This window comes from Manacus vitellinus, unplaced genomic scaffold, assembly GCF_001715985.3.
Source record: "Manacus vitellinus isolate BGI_N305 unplaced genomic scaffold, ASM171598v3 scaffold_5_pilon, whole genome shotgun sequence".
Classification (NCBI taxonomy): Eukaryota; Metazoa; Chordata; class Aves; order Passeriformes; family Pipridae; genus Manacus; species Manacus vitellinus.
This window is the reverse complement of record NW_021940682.1, coordinates 31,147,929-31,164,490: the sequence shown is the minus strand read 5'-3', so window position 1 is coordinate 31,164,490 and position 16,562 is coordinate 31,147,929. Positions and strand designations below refer to the sequence as shown.

At 40.6% G+C, this 16,562-nt stretch overlaps 1 protein-coding gene across 1 annotated transcript; it reads left to right on the top strand.

The window, feature by feature from the left end:
• The first annotated feature begins 1,012 nt into the window (after positions 1–1,012).
• RAB21 (RAB21, member RAS oncogene family) lies at positions 1,013–16,001 on the top strand. Its single transcript, XM_018080625.2, has 7 exons — positions 1,013–1,280; positions 7,948–8,007; positions 8,193–8,300; positions 12,137–12,200; positions 13,016–13,070; positions 13,494–13,582; positions 14,495–16,001. The coding sequence occupies exons 1-7, from the start codon at positions 1,134–1,136 to the stop codon at positions 14,632–14,634; spliced, it is 663 nt and encodes a 220-aa protein (XP_017936114.1). The 5' UTR covers positions 1,013–1,133; the 3' UTR covers positions 14,635–16,001.
• The last annotated feature ends 561 nt before the right edge of the window (positions 16,002–16,562 follow it).

Genomic DNA, 16,562 nt, shown 5'->3' with positions numbered 1-16,562 from the left:
TATAGTAACTTGCTGAAAGTACTTACATTCTAATAAAACTGGAAATTTATTTAAAGAAAAGATATGCCTGAAGACTGTGTGTTCATTCATTTTTTTACCTTGTCCCATTTCCTTCATTTACTAAAAAGGCTTCTTTTATTTACATCTGGAGGAAATAAAACCAATCCATTTTGTGTGAATGTATTGCTTCTTGCTGCAGGAAATCTGATCTTTGTTCTCCTGGACGCATTCTCTGTTCATTCCTCTATTCTTTCTCACACAACAGAGCATTAATACTATCTGACAAAGGAAACTGCACTATGGAGCCTTTTCATAAGCATTATTTTTCTTGCCATTACGTGATCACTAGAGAAAGACTACGCTGCCCGTAGTTGTTTGGATCGGTTTGTGAGGATTGCTTTTAATTAAGGAATGATACCCAGTTTTACAAGGCAGTTATCCAATTCTTGTGTATGGAACAGTACCGGACCCCTACAATCAAGGAACTCGACCGAAGAACGTTTTTCTCGTGCCTTTTTCCTTACTTGCTCCCACATCTCTGTATTAAAGTACTTTACTATGGACTTTTATTTTGCAAACATTTATTGGCCAGTGTAATAGACTAGTGTAACTTAATCCACTGCAACGGGGCCTTTGAAGCTGGAACAAAATCCGTGCCCGTGACGTTTATAGCGTGTTTGTTAGGGGCTTTTCGTTTCCACGGGGAAACGCTTGGCAGGTACGTTCGTTGCATAAGAAAGCCTTAATTTGACACTTAAAAACAAATCCACCCGCGCGTGCAAAGCCCGCCCGCCTTTCCAGCTCCGAGGAGGAGGAGGACCGCCCCAAGCCCCGCCCCAGGCTCCGCCCCCTCCATCGGGCCCCGCCCCGCCCCCTCCCGCCGCCGCCGCGGCGTCCCCCCCTCCCATTGGCGGCGGGGGCTGCGCGTGACCGAGCAGCGCGTGACGTAGGAGGAAGGAGCCGCCATTAGGGGCAGCGGGGCTGCGCCGCGGGGCAGCTTTGGTTGTGTTCCTCGTCCGCGGCTTCGGCGCTGCCTTTGCGTCCGCCAGTCCTCCTCCTGCTCCCCCGGGGCCTCCCGTCCGGCGGGCGGCGGCGGCCCGTTGATGTGAGGCGCGGCTCGGCGGCGGGGCGCGATGGCGACGGGGGCCGGTGCGGCGGCCGGGGGCCGCAGCTTCTCCTTCAAGGTGGTGCTGCTCGGGGAGGGCTGCGTGGGGAAAACCTCGCTGGTGCTGCGCTACTGCGAGAACAAGTTCAACGACAAGCACATCACCACCCTGCAGGTGCGGGCCGGGGCGGGCGGGGAGCGCCTGCCGGGGTGGCCGGGCCGGGGCGAGCGGCAGTGCCGGTGAGGGGGTCCCCTTGTTGTCCTCCCCTCACCTCGCGCACCTCCCAGGGCTGCCGGCCCGTGCCTTGTTTACAGCTTAGCAGAAGCCGGAGTAACCATCTCCTCTCTCTAATGGTGGCTGTCCCAGGCCGTGTTCTCTGGAAGCCAGTTTTCTAGTTCTTTTCACGCCTCATATCTAAGCTTTCAATACTTCAAGGCCTCGTTTCTACTCTGCATGCTAACTGCTCCGTTTTTTCCAGTTATCTATATGAATGTCTTCATGTGAGTCCTGGGAGGTATGATGCGAAAGTAATTTTGTTATTGTAATCGCTGTTAGTGGACTGATGACTAAGTGTTTCATGTGTGCTGCATGTCTGTTAATCATAGTCTTCCCCATGTTCTCAAATCCCAACACTGGAACTGCCTAAATGCTACTGTTTAAAGAGAAAAGCTTTCACAAAATGATTGATAAGATTAAGGCTTATGATTTAATAACAGGAAAGATTCTTAAGGCTTACTTGCTTGTCACAATAGCTCCCTCAATTATGGTCAGATTATCAGCAGTACTGTCTGCTAATTTGTAAAGAACTACAGAGTGCTGTTCCACTTATGAAATGTGGCAGGGTGTCTGCTTGAAAACAATGTTTTCTTCATGACCTATTAGTGATGGATGGCATGGTACAGAATAAACTGCTTATATTGTGCATGGTGTCAGAAGATGTTTTGAACTTAGCGTAGGGGTGGTATGTTAAGTCTTTTGGGATGTGTCAGCTTGCTTAACCTTTTTATTTGTGGTTACACCAGTTGCACAGCATCTTTCTTAGCAGTTGTGAGCATGTATATGGAAGTGTGGGGTTTAATACATACTGCTCTTAATATCTTTTTTAAATAAGGAAACAAACCCTGCCACTTGGTGGGCCACTAGTGGGTTTTGAACTACTTTTGAGGTTCTTAAAGTACAGAAGAAATAGTGGGTGATGCCAAAAAAAAGAGCATTAGGGTAGTTATGTGCTGTTCTCGTGCATTTAGGGGAAAATTATTTAATTGGGTATCTCAGAAGTATTTAATAGTGAAACTTTCCTTAAAACCAAAGAAGCATTATAGATGCACAGTGAACGTTTCCTAAACAGATAATGTTGTTCCAGTTCTGCTCTGAAGAGCTAAAAAGAATATGTTTTAAACTCTGTTACCCTGTGCTTATACTTAGCTTTTGGGTTAATCTGTTGGTAGGTTTACTAGGCATGGTGTGGTATTTATGGCAAGTTGACTGTAGCTCTGATGCCACAGAAGATATTTGGAATGCTACAGATGTGACTAATAGCTTGTAGGTGTCAGAGGTGCAGTTGAAGTGCAGCACTGAGCAAACAATCATTTAAAGTGCAACAAAATGATGTGTAGCTGAATTCTCATATCCCATGTAAAATGAATAGGGCTGAGTAGGTTGTTGTGATGTTTGTTGTTTGGGTTTTTGTTCCTTAAATCTGTAGTGGAAACCCTTAAATGATAAGCAAAAATAGCTTGAAATACAGACTTGGGTCACAAATGTCATAAAATGCAACTTTAAATAGCTCCAGAATGCTGATAGGAAAATATCTGTAGATAGTGTGGCTCAAGAGCTTCTGGTTTTGACTGTCTGGAGGGTGTGTGTAAAGGAGTGGAAGCATGTGCTCACATTCATACTGAGATTTTGTTTCTCCACTGTTACTAGGTTTCTGGTTGCTACCTGTGTCTTCTGACTGATTGCATAGTGTTTCTCAAGTAATTTGCTTTTCTGTTCTGAGCCTCCTTAGCCACTGATACATCTTATTGATCATAAAATATAATGTCAGTTGCTGTTGAACCTTACCATGCATCATGTGCACTTGTGAAGTATTATCTGTTTTATTCCTATTTTCCTACATCGTACAGTTCTAGAACAAAGTTGAAGTATGTTCTTCCACTATTAAATTAAAATATTCCTTAAAAATAAGAGAAACTAGGTTATCTGATTAAGCAATGAAGTATCACATTTGGAAAGCATCCTTGGTTTGTTTCCTTTTAAGATTAAAGGCTTAATCTGATAAGTTTGCTTTGTTTCATGGAAAGAGTTCAAAGTATTGCAACAAATTCGTTTTGTTCCAATAAAGCCAAAATTAGATAAATGCTTTGCTCCTGGTCCAGCAAAGGAGTGACAGTGATGAATCATATGAAGAGATGACTAGATATTGAGACAAGAGGCTCTCCATCCACAGTTTTCTCTGACTTAAAAAAGGAAAGTATTGCATAGTGCTTTATTCCAATATGCTTGCAACAAAAAGGGTGGTGAGACTGAAGCCTTCTGGAAACTTCACTTAGGATGTTACTCTACTGTGAAGTTATTCTGTGTACACCTAAACAGGAAAGTTTCTTTTGTGCAACAGAAGACTTAAACTAAAAGGGAGCAGTTTCTCTTGTCTCCACACACCCCTTCTCTAAATGCTAGCTGGAGTGAACTGGAACTTCCTTTGACGTGTTGCTGTAGTTGTGTCAGGTCATGTACTTAAGATATTGATGGCCTGCAGATGGAAATTAAGGTAGGTACTGATTCATGTAAGAAAACATCTAGGTGGAACAATGTGGAAAAGCTGATGCAGGAGAGGTAGGGGTTTTTGCAAGCAATGAATACAATCCATAACGTGGTTATCAGATCTTGTGGGACAGTTAGAATTGGTTCCCATTGTTTGAAATATTGAGGTCAGTGCTCTCATATTGATATAATAATTCTAAGCTATGAGTTGATACCAGGGGAACTGTGCTAGAATTACTCCAATAATAATCTTACTGTCAAACTTTTTTTTTAAAATCAGGTAGATACTTCATATTAGTTAGTTACTCAATATAAATACAACTTCTGAGTACTGATCTCTCAAATGTGTGGAGGACTTTCAAAATATCCAACCCAAGAGAACTGCTGATATAATCATACTATAGAGATCCCAATGGCTTTGCTGGACTTGCATAAACTGGAAAAGCTGTGTTGGCTTTCAGGATACTTGGGGACTGGCAGAAGACAATGCAAGGAAGTTCAGTGCTGTATGCAGTGTTTGTATGCCTGGCCTGCTGCTGTTGAACATGAAACAGTCAGGGGCAGGTGACATAGACCTGCTTTTATTCATCAACTTCAGGAGAATCTCTTCCAGCTGGGTCTTTCTTGTGTTCTACTCAAACCCCTTTGTCAGCTCCTAACAGGGCCTGGTGGACATGTGAAACTGAGCTCTTAGAAGTAAGAATTAAAAGAAAGAAAAGATTTCCTACAGACACATAGAAAAATTGGAATTTTAACTCTTATAATTGCATTATCCTTATTCTTCTAAGTGCCTAAGTATTCTTCAGACCAGCCATAAGACACTAGAGTCAAAATACCAAAGTTAGTAGCTTCCTTCAAAGAGTTGTTTGCAATTACTTATCTTTGAATTAGTGGTGGTTTTGTATATCCATGAGTTTTTGAAAGTCGTAGCAAAAATTAATTTTCATAGTAATTAAATCAATACAGAAAGGAGTTACTGATTGTAAATCAAGCCACAACTTAAAATTAAAACTGCAGTACTCAATTTGGTAATTTTTTGGGAGATTAGAGAAAATGTTGAATCCTTTTTCATGTGTAATTACCCAACACTGCGTAGACTGTTCTGATTTCAAAGGCTTTGACTTTGAAACTTGGCAAAATTTGGAATCTTGGCAACTGACTTTTTCCCTAAATTATCTCAAAATAGAAGCTGAGACTCTTCCTTACAGGTTGGGTTCCCCAGATTTCTAAAAGCTGCATAGTCCTGCTGTTCACATGGGTTGGGTTTTTTTGTTGTTTTTTTTGTTTTGTTTTTCCTCACCTCAGAATGAGTGAAGGGGGTGGATATGTGTTTGTTAAAAGGAGGTTATTACTTGATTTGTCTTCACTATGTTTGCCACTGTGGATGTAAAATGCATTTTACTGATAGTAAATGCATCAAACTTACCCATACCTATTAAGAGCAGATCCTGCTAACTGTATTCTTCCAGTATATGGACACAATAAAGAAGAATTAAGCATTTAATCTGTAATGTAGAACTGATGGTTTCTTGCAGCATGTTCAAAGCTTTCTGCTCATTACTAATGATGACTGCTTCAAATACTGGCTTCCACTGTTGTTATCAGACAAACATGCTTGTGATCAGGGTATCTGCTATAGGATCCTTTTTTGACTATAGACTTAAGACTTTAGATAGACTAAAACTTAATCAGTACAAATTCATCAAGTTTTAATACAGAGAGGAAGTACAATAGCCCAATAGTAAATACCTTGACACAGTCTCCTGTGGTTATGGATATTTTTGCAGGAGACACTAAAAAGCCTTACTTGAATGTAGGGGTCTTCTAGTACTGGGGTATATAGAAGATGGAATATTCTACTCTTAGTGGTAAAAGACAGTATTCCTATCAAAAGCTGTAGTACCTGAAGGATTGGTGATAGTGAAGCAAAAGTATGCAGATGAACCTACTCTGATATTTGCTCTGTCAGATAGGAAATATACTCGTGCTATTAATTGGGTCAGTGTAACTACAATGATATAAGTTCATGCATACTGGTGCCAAAATGTGGTTCTAAACCCTGTGTGTGAAATTCATATCATCTAAGCAGATTTGGATTGTTGGTGTTGTGACAAAAGTAAACAGTGCTCAGAAGACCTTTTCCTCTGAGATTTGCAATAGAATATTGAGTACTGTAGTACAGCAGATCAATAAAATATTGGCAGGTAAGCTTGATTCGTTGTGCCTAAACATATCTTCTCTCCATATGGCCCAGTTGTTGCTGAATTAAAACTTCTGAAGTCACCTCTAAGCCTTTGGCTTTTAAACTTAGAACAAATTATGATATGAGGACTTGGTACTGATCAGATAATCCTCAAGGACAGCTAGCTGAAAGCTATCAACTACTTTCTATAGAGGTTTTGATTAAAGAATTAAATCTTTTCTGATGTTTAAGATTTGCTATTCTGCTGTTAAGCTGTTTGTTTACAGGTTGGCTAGAGGATCAAATCCACTTAACGTGCTGCCTGGAACTTTTTCCAGACTCTTATGTCCTCTTACTGTATACTGAAGGGGTTAATTGTTTTGTTATGTTGAACACAATGGTTGTAGTGATGAGTTCTTTGCTATCTGCTCTTGGGAAATATCTGAGTGTTTTTCTTCTGGTATGTTCTCTCTCTGTCTATTCTGTTCATCAGACTTCATGGAAAGCTTTGGCGGAAGGTACAACTTAAATATGAAAAGGGGCTTTTTTTTTAATCATCTCACCTTAGGTCGTACAGATGCCAGAGTTGATATTAGGAAAGTATCTGAAGAGGAGGAGCTGCTCTAGCGGTTGAGTGCTGGATGACTTTGACTGTAATACAGGCAGCACTCCAAACAGGCACTTGGACGGCAGTTTAGGTTGCTGTAAATTGAACTGTTGTGGTCTTCTGTGTACATACTGGTTGCTTGTGTAGCTAAGCAGCAAGCTGGTCCAAGCACCTCATCTGGCCCATGGCACTTTCCACATATGTGACTCTGGTTCTATGGCTGGTCAGTGTTCATACAGAGAACTCCTCTTAAACTGCTACAATCCAGCCTAAAATAATCTATGATGAGTGTATTGTAAAATACCACTGTACTTGTTTGAACCCAGATGCAGGTTGATGTGAAACTGAAAGGAAAACTGAATATAATTTAAGGCAGAAAACAAAAGTTAACCCTTGGCAACTGAATTGTCTGATGTTAACAGACAATTAGTTAGTCTTCAGAATGGGGGGAGTGGGTTCCTAATGCATCAATGCCTTCAGACCCTGTTCTGGTCCATTAAACTGGTATTAAATTATATCCCTTTTTAGCCATTGAATTATGGACTGGGTAACAAAGATGGTATTTGAAAATGTGGATCATGCGAGACAACCAGATCTACTCAGGCTACTGAAATTAGACTAACCTTGCAATATGCTCTGGACCTGTAAAACATTTCTAGAAGTTAATGTAGTGGGATTCTGAAGTAGCTTGTATGCTTATTCTGAGGCTTTTCACCTCAAACAAAAGCACAGAACCAAAAAGCAGAGGAGGGTGAGTTGTGGGCTCACTTTAGAGGGGGGAAAAAAAAGGGAAAAGATATAGACAAGGAAACTTGGGGAATACTAGTGTTCCACGATGTTTAGTGATTAATTCATACTATTTTTTTGTTCTAGTAGCTCACTAACAGTGAAGTGCTTTGCCCAATTACTGCAAATTAAAAATCCAGTTAGGCTGGTTCCTACCCAAATTTCACATACTCCTGTGAAATGCTTTGATTTCAGCTTAGACTTATCAGTGTTGTGAATTCAGACTCTTCCCACACAACTCATCCTCTCTAAATCATTCCAAACAACAGCAAAAAGATGTAGTAAATGACTGGCTTAAGCCAAATTTATTTAGAACAGACTGTTGGCAAACTATAGTAAAATGACTAACTGGCTTAGTATTGACTCAGCCTTCTGGCTTACAGAGTATTTTGATCTGGAAATTTGTCTTTTATTGATTCAGATGTTTTTATTAATAAAAACATCTGAAGTCAAATGGAACATTTGGTATGTAAAACTTAACTCTAATCTGTTTTGCTTTCCAGGCATCTTTTCTTACAAAGAAGCTAAATATTGGTGGAAAAAGAGTAAACCTTGCAATATGGGTATGTTTACTCCCCTATTTTTTCTCCCATAGCTAATTAGAATATTTTTCTGAAAAAAAATACTTAGGCTTACTATATCTCAAATGTTAGGCACTTCTTAATAAAGTAAAATTTGTAATTATTATGAGTTCCTTGAAGTATTGTTTGCTTTGTCTTAAATGCTAACAAGTGTATTTTAAATACAGGATACAGCTGGTCAAGAAAGATTTCATGCATTGGGGCCTATCTACTACAGGGATTCCAATGGCGCTATTCTAGTATATGATATAACAGATGAAGACTCTTTTCAAAAGGTACTGGACAGCTTTTTACATCTGTGTGAGATGTAAACTGATTAAAGGGTAATCTGTGATGTGTGTAAATGGAAATCCTCTGTTTTCAGCAATATATATTACATTTGCAAATTTAGACCATAGAATGGAAGTATTCTTTTGAAGGCTGACTTTTTCAGTCTACTGATGTTCTAGCAGGGTTATTCAAAGAATACCAGAGAATTAGATATGTGAGTTACCTGTGGCAGGCTGTAAACACGAACCAGTGCTGTTTTTATAGTATACCATACTGATCTCTACTGTATAAACCAAATTACTAAAAGATATTAAGTGACATGACTTCTTACAGATCTGAGAACACTGAAATTGCAATACAACAACATTATGTTCTCTGGGATAATAGATATTTGTACTTCAAATCCTCATCAAAACCTGAAATTTGATAGCTAATTATTTAATAGCATTATTAGTTGATCAGTTTGAGCCGTGAGTTTTTCACAGTCCTGTGTCAAAGCTGTGCTATCACTCTGTAGGATGTTCCAGCTGAAAACTAGCGACACTCTTTTTTTAAAGTTTGTCTCTGATTAGATTGTGGCAAAACTCATGGGACTTCTGTGTAGAGAAGTAAGAAATTGTGGTTTTATCAGCAAGGCTTGGGTTAGCAGTGATAGAAATAGTGTAAGGGTGCAGTTCCACAACGGTTGTAACTATTTTAAATAGCCTGGTGTAAGGCAAGTAAAGCAGTTGTGCTGGAAGTTAAACACTTGCCCCGACTGGCAGAATTGTGACTTGTGAGTTTACTTCAACTTGTGCCTTTTCATGCTGAGCCCTACTTAGTAAAAACTCTGTGATACCAAAACACTTAAATTTGCAGGAAAAAAATAGGGAAGGCTGATTTGCAAAAGTTATTGCATAGCTACTACTGTATCATGTAGCCTAACTATTTCTAGGTTCTTGAAGAGATTGCCTCTCTTCATGATTAAATTCCCTTAAAATAGCACTTCCTAAGTCAGTGCAGTGATCATACAATTTCAAAGAATGACAACAGAATTGATGATAGATACCTTACCATCAGCTGACTCGACACTCTCGTCCCATCCATTCTCTCAGGAAACAAACATCTGTTATAATCTAACCTCAGTTCAGGTGCCTCTACTTTTAAAGTATCATTTGTGATCATAGAATCAGCTGGGTTGGAAGGGACCTCCAAGATCATCAAGTCCAACCCTTGATGGTTACTAGACCACAGCACTAAGTGCCACATCCAGTCTCATCTTAAAAATCTCCAGGGATGGAGAATCTACTACTTCCCTGGGCAGCCCATTTCAATGTCTGATTACCCTCTCTGTAAAGAAATTCTTTCTAATATCTAACCTAAACCTCCCCTGGCACAACTTAAGACCATGCCCTCTTGTCTTGCTGATAGTTGCCTGGGAGAAGAGACCAACCCCCACCTGGCTACAGCCTCCTTTCAGGGAGTTGTAGAGAGTGACGAGGTCTCCCCTGAGCCTCCTCTTCTCCAGGCTGAACAGCCCCAGCTCCCTCAGCCTCTCCTCATAGGACTTGTGCTCGAGTCCCTTCACCAGCCTTGTTGCTCTTCTCTGGACCTGCTCCAGCACCTCAATATCCTTCCTGAACTGAGGGGCCCAGAACTGGACACAGTACTCGAGGTGTGGCCTCACCAGCACTGAGTACAGGGGAAGAATCACTTCCTTGGACTTGTTGACCACACTGTTCCCGATACAGGCCAGGATGCCACTGGCCTTCTTGGCCACCTGGGCACTGCTAGCCCAATCATCCTGATTGGGTGGTCTGAAACAGACTCCCACCAGGATATCAGCCTTGTTGGCCTTCCCCCGATTCTGATCCACAGGCACTCAGCCTTATTGTTACTGATTTCAACTTCTACAGAGTCAAGAGACTGTCTAACATATAGAGCTACCCCTCCACCTCTCCTACCCTGCCTGTCCCTTCTGAAGAGCCTGTAGCCCCCCATGGTAGCACTCCAGTCATGCGACTCATCTCACAACGTTTCTGTGACAGCAACTACATCACAGCTTTCCTGCTGCACGATGGCTTCCAGCTCCTCTTGTTTGTTACCCCTGCTGTGTGCATTGGTGTACATGCACTTCAGCTGGGCTGCTGATTTGACTCTTAACTTGGGCTGTCCACCCTTGGGCTCCTTTCTGGAGAGCCCAATTTCTACCCCTTCCCCCTTCAAACCTAGTTTAAAGCCCTCCTTATCAGCCCTGCCAGCTTATGGGCTAGAGTCCTTTTGTCCTTGCTAGATAGATGAAGCCTATCTGGTTTGAAGAGACTAGGTATGATGGAATTTGCCCCATGGTCAAAAACCCCAAAGTTCTGCTAGTGGCACCAATCCCTTAGCCACCTATTGATAAGATGGGTTTTCTACTCTCTTCATTCATCCCTGCTACTGCAGGAACTGAGGCGAACACCACCTGTGCTCCTGTCTCATCATCTATTTGACCCCGTGCCTTGAAGTCCTTTTTAATTGCCCTGGTACTTCTTCCATTGATGTCATCACTGCCAGCCTGGACTACCAAAAGTGGATAATAATCTGAGGGCCGAATTAGCTGAGGGAGTCTCCTACTAATATCCCTCACCTGGGCCCCAGGAAGGCAGCAGGAGCTCCCTGTGGGATGGGTCCAGTCAACACATAGGGCCCTCAGTTCCCCTCAGAAGGGAGTCACCAACTACAACTACCCTTCTTTTTTTCTTTGTAGCTGTAGTTGTAACCCGTCTGGTAGATGGGGTGCAAACAGGAGACCTTCCAGGCAGATCTTCCTCTTGTCTGTCCTCTGCCTGATTCTCTGAGTCCAGGGCCTCTTATCTGTTCCCTAAGGGCACCCTGGGGGGATGGTGGGGGTTGGGAGGGGGTTCTTTTATCTGTCCGATGAGGGACCCGTTTCCATTCCCCTCCATCTATCTGGTTTGCTCCAACTGCCTGATGGCAGGAGAGGCAGGGCTTCACCATCTCCTGCTGGATTTCTTTTGGGGGCAAAAGGGTGTGACTCCACCAGTTAGTTTCCCTTTCACTTTCCCTAATACTTCTTAGTCATTCACCTGCTCACATCGCACACAGACCCCACTCACACTGTTCTCTGGTACTAACACCAGGCTCAAACACTCTGTGCAGCCAGAGGCCTGAACAGCTGTGTCTGTCTTGGTGTCCCTCTTAAGGGGTTCCATCTGTGTGGACACACCCTTTGTCTTAACAGCAGCAGCAACAGCTTTTGCTTTTTTGGAAACCATTACTGGTTTAAGCTGAGTTATGATTGGAAAAGAAAAAAAAAAAGCTCCTCCAAGAGATCTGGGAGGCGGCTGGACCCCTCCTGCTTGCCCTGCCTGCGTGAACTTCCTCGCTAGCTGCCATGCCACGTTCCTGTTTGCCTGCTCCTGTTCGCTGTGTTCTGGGTCACTGGCACTCCCAGCAGCCGTTTAAATCCCTCTTGGGTGCTGCCCCCTAGTCAGCTGACTGGCCTCACCTGAGACCTCCAGCACTGTCAGTAAGTGCCTGTTGATAAAAGATCTCATGCCTGACCTAAAGTGGCCCATGCAGTGAACTTGTTCTTTGGAGTGGGGCTAACACGAGTGTGGTGAGTTATATTTCTGGAATAATTGAACCATTTTACCCAAGTCACTTGCTCTTAATTTCACCTGTGAACTAAAAGCTGCTGAACAAGAGACATGGAGCTATATTTTTGCATCCATGTTGCTCTAAACATGTTTGGTTCGAGTTTAGAGTAAACGGTTAATGAAGGAAGTGGGATAGTTCTGCATAACCTAAGCTAGTAGTATATCCAGTGAAAATAAACTTGCCTCTCTTCTTTTTGCAGGTAAAAAACTGGGTTAAGGAATTAAGAAAAATGTTGGGAAATGAAATCTGTTTGTGTATAGTAGGTAAGTCTTTCAACATGTGATTCTAATGACTTAACTGGAAACATCTCTTTTGATTAACAGCATCTTCCAAACACTGCTTTGACAGCTTGTACGTGTGAAGAGGTAAAGCTTAATTTGATATTTGAAATTGAATTGGAGCTAGAAGTTTCAGTAGATCACATGGAGGAAAATAAGTGTTCAATTCAAAACAATAAGCTGTTTAATGATGCTGTTGGAAGTGCATGGTACAGACACCTGCAGACTGTAGTTTAATAAAGAGAAACATACCTCAAATGTGTATTATCCTTCTTTCAAATACTCAGACTCGTGGTATTTACTGTTCTCAGTGCCACAGACTAGGTGCTTGTCTGTTTTCATAATCAAGTGCTTGTGGGGTGGAGATAGTCTTAAAGCTTGGATATTTCAATGTAAAGGAATGCAACAGAAATACTGGGTTTAGATTTAAATCTGATCTAATTATTAAAACACTTTCATGAGGTTAGATATAAGGATATCCTATACAAATTATGTCTGCAGCACAGGGAAGCTGCCAGTAAATCAAAGAAGAAAAGCAAAAGGTTGAATTAAGTGGCTTATATGGAGGTATTTAGCTATCCTGATCTCTCTACAGAAGTAGCACTTCATTGTCTGTAAATGCTTGTGTGAAAGGAGATTCTCAAATCATATCGTTTTGCTCCAGACTGAGACTTAGAAAAGAGCTGGTCTTTACTGGGGCAGCTTGTGAGAAAAATGTGGGGTACAATGGTTATATGTCTGGTTTATTTTGGGGTAATTTTGGAGTACAAAGACTTGAATTATTAACTTGTTTCCAACAGGTAACAAAATAGACTTGGAAAAAGAGAGACATGTTTCAGTGCAAGAAGCAGAAATGTAAGTCACACCAATTATTAATGGAAACAGTCATTGCAGAGTTATGCTAGAGTAATAAACTTGTTATGCTGCCCAACTAGGCACTGCTGGTTTATGCCTGCCACTTGTTAAGTGTTCTGTTATTGTCCGAGTCCCAGTCCCCTTATTGACCAAACTGTAACTTGAGAGTTGTATGTGATTACAGTCAACATTTGTGGTTTAAATGCATTTCTAGTTAAGCAGCTTTCCTAATTTCATCTAGTGTGTTGCATCAATCATGGCAGTTTTAAACACAACTCCTTTTTTTATATAAAATCAGCATGTGTAGATTAACTCTGAAGTCAGAATAAAACCTCTTGTGATCATCTTACTGCTTCATGTAAAGTGGATTAGGAAGATTGAGTCTTTTTACTACAATGAAGCTCCGTATCTGCATTTCTACAGGTATGCTGAATCTGTTGGAGCAAAACATTATCATACTTCAGCTAAACAGAACAAAGGAATTGAAGAACTGTTTCTTGACCTTTGTAAAAGTAGGTATTATCTAGTTTGTTGGTACAGAGCTCGTTCATAAAATAAATTCAGAAAAGCTTTTAAGGCCATATAAAAAAATGCTTGTAAGGCCAGAAAAGTTTTGATGTAAACTACTACGAAGAACTGACTTCATTTGAATCTACTTCAAGCCACTTGTATACTGTAATAGCTCTGGAAGCTTGATGTGTGGATGCTTACAATATTGCAAATTCATGCTGTCACTTGTTGGAGCACCAACTGCTGTTACGTTTACCATGCGTAAATAGTAACCCAGATCGAACTTCATGTGACTGCCTGCTTCTAGCCCTCTGTTTCAGCCTCTTTCAAAGACCTTCTCAGATGCTGCCAATTACAAATCATTAACTCAAAGCTGTAATGGTGCAAATTTTACACAGCAGTCTAGGCAAATGGTAAAGATGGTATGTGGGATAAAAATGTAACAAAGGGCGGTTGGCCTATTAATTGTGTTTCTATGATAGAAGAACTTAAGGAAAACTTATCCTGCGTGTCTGAAGAGTTGCTTGGGGTTTGTTTTTTTGTTTTGGAGGGTGGGGGTTCTTGTGTTGTTTTTTTTTTTTTTTTATTAGTGGGAGCTTTTGGCTGGTTGGTTGGATTTTTACCAGAATGTTCTTGATATGGGTGAGTAAACCTAGATTTTGAAGTTGCTAACTCCATCTGAACATCATAAGGTCTCCCTTAGTTAACAGGAGCTGCTGGACGTTTGATGCTTTAGAAAGATTTTAATATGTTCTTACAGCTATGCCATGTGATACCTGAGTACTTAGTTCTGCATAGCAAATAGGAGAACCAGTCTTGCTGAACTTTGTGCATGTAACACAGACAGATTAAGATCTCAAAGTCTTGTGTAAAAATGCAGTGGAATGTCATCTAATACATTTCTTTCTTTACAGGAATGATAGAAACTGCTCAAGTGGATGAAAGAGCAAGAGGCAATGGTTCCAGTCAGTCAGGAATGGCAAGGCGAGGTGTACAGATCATTGATGATGAGCCACAAGTACAGAGCACTGGAGGGTGCTGTTCTTCTGGATAATTATAAAACTGTGCATCACTGCCCTCTTGATATGAAGACTGCCATATTCCAAGTCACGCATTCTTTACCAATGGAGTAATAGAATTAACAGTATTTAAAAATAATCACATGTAACACTGCAGAGACCTTAAGTGCTAAACTAGTGGCGTCTGTGACCAGAGAATTGGCATTTTCTACAGTGGTTAACAAAGCAATTACCAATGGCCTTTTTACATATTTTTCTTTAATGAGGAATAATATGCATGTAGAAAAGACCTACTTAAAGGCTTCATTTATATTCTTTTAAATCAGATCATTATTTAATAACTTATATACATTGTTGTTGGAATGGTATACGTTTTTGCAGCTCTTTGTATTTTGTGGTAGATGGAATTGTATCACTTCTAAAATGCAAATTGATTTTTTTTTTTTTTAATTACCAAATATATGAAGTAATATTTTTGCAGGGCCTCCACAAGCCTATAACTCGACTACTTTGATATATTCTGTTCATCCTGTATGCCAAGCTGGTAAAATACATTGTAAATTACATATTAAATATTTTATCTGCTTTTACAATTGCAGGTGCAGAAATATGTACATCAGTCTTGTCAGTGATTGTGAAGTGAATAAGTCAGTGAAAGATGCAAGCTTTTCATGTGTACTGTTGAATTGCTCATTCTAGTCCCCCTACCTGAAAACAGCTTTGTTTTGGGTACATCCATAGGTACAGCAATTTTTTAATCCATTTCTGGCAAACAGCAGTATTTAGAGTATCCCCTTATTGGGAAGAGAATGTGTCTTTGGACTGCTGTTTAACGTTGAGGTGTTTGACTCCCAGCTAAAACAGTTGATGCATGCATATACCTTGCCTCTGCAGTTACTTTGCCCTCTCAGAATACCCCTTGAAAGTCAAAGCAACTTTAGCCCTCATCTGTCTGGTAGCCAGTAAACCAGATGCATGGGAAATTCTTTAGCTGTTTTAATATGTTTGTGTCCCAAGACAGCGTTATAAACTATTTGTGAACATCATTTCCCCCCCTGTTTTGCAGGGCTTGAGTGAACAAATTAATTGGCATTAACTAGAATTGCTTCTGATTTGGAGTGATTAAATGGAAGATGTGAAACTTGCCAGATGTAGCTGTAACTTTGGGGATTCTAGGCAGAATTGAACTTATTCCTGACTTACTCTTTCTCCTGTAAAGTGTTTTGAAGCCTACTTAAGTTTTGGGAGGACACTTTTCAGGAAAAAATGTATGAACTACTATCACAAAGAAACACAAAATGGTAGTACCTGAAACTTCAAAATGTTTTGTGCTCTGACTTTTTTTTACTTCAGTTGTCATGCTTGGAGAAACAGTAAAGGTGATGTCTATGACAAAGCAGAATATCCTTGGCCTTCCTTTTCCTGAAAGGTAGAATTAGTATGGCATATGAATGCATTGAATGGTGTGGGTATGTTCTGATACACAAAAAGAGTAGTAGTAGCAAATTAGTCTGTGTAAGAGAAGTGTGCTGTCTTGAATCTGATTTTATTTTCTCTGAAATAATAGATGGCTTTCATACAGACTGATCCTGGTGCATTTTTTCCCTTTCTGCCTTAACTGTGGTGTAGATGCTTTCTCTTAGACTACCATTGTTGTGCTCTTCTGACATGATTGTATGCATGATGGAGAAAGGTGATATGTTCGTGCTAGTGAAGGTCAAGTTTCTTGGCTGTACAGAGCTTTGATGTAAATCTAAAATTTGTGATTATATGTGTGTATATGTAGCAACACAGTTAACATTCTCATCTAACAACAGTGAACTCTGACGAATTGAAAAACGGGTCAGTTTGATCTAAAATCAGTATCTAACAGTCAGTCTTGTAAGTGATAAAATAGTGATATGAGGAGTGAAATTGGCAAAACTCAATGTCCAAGACTGGAATCTCGTCATTATAGGAGTTC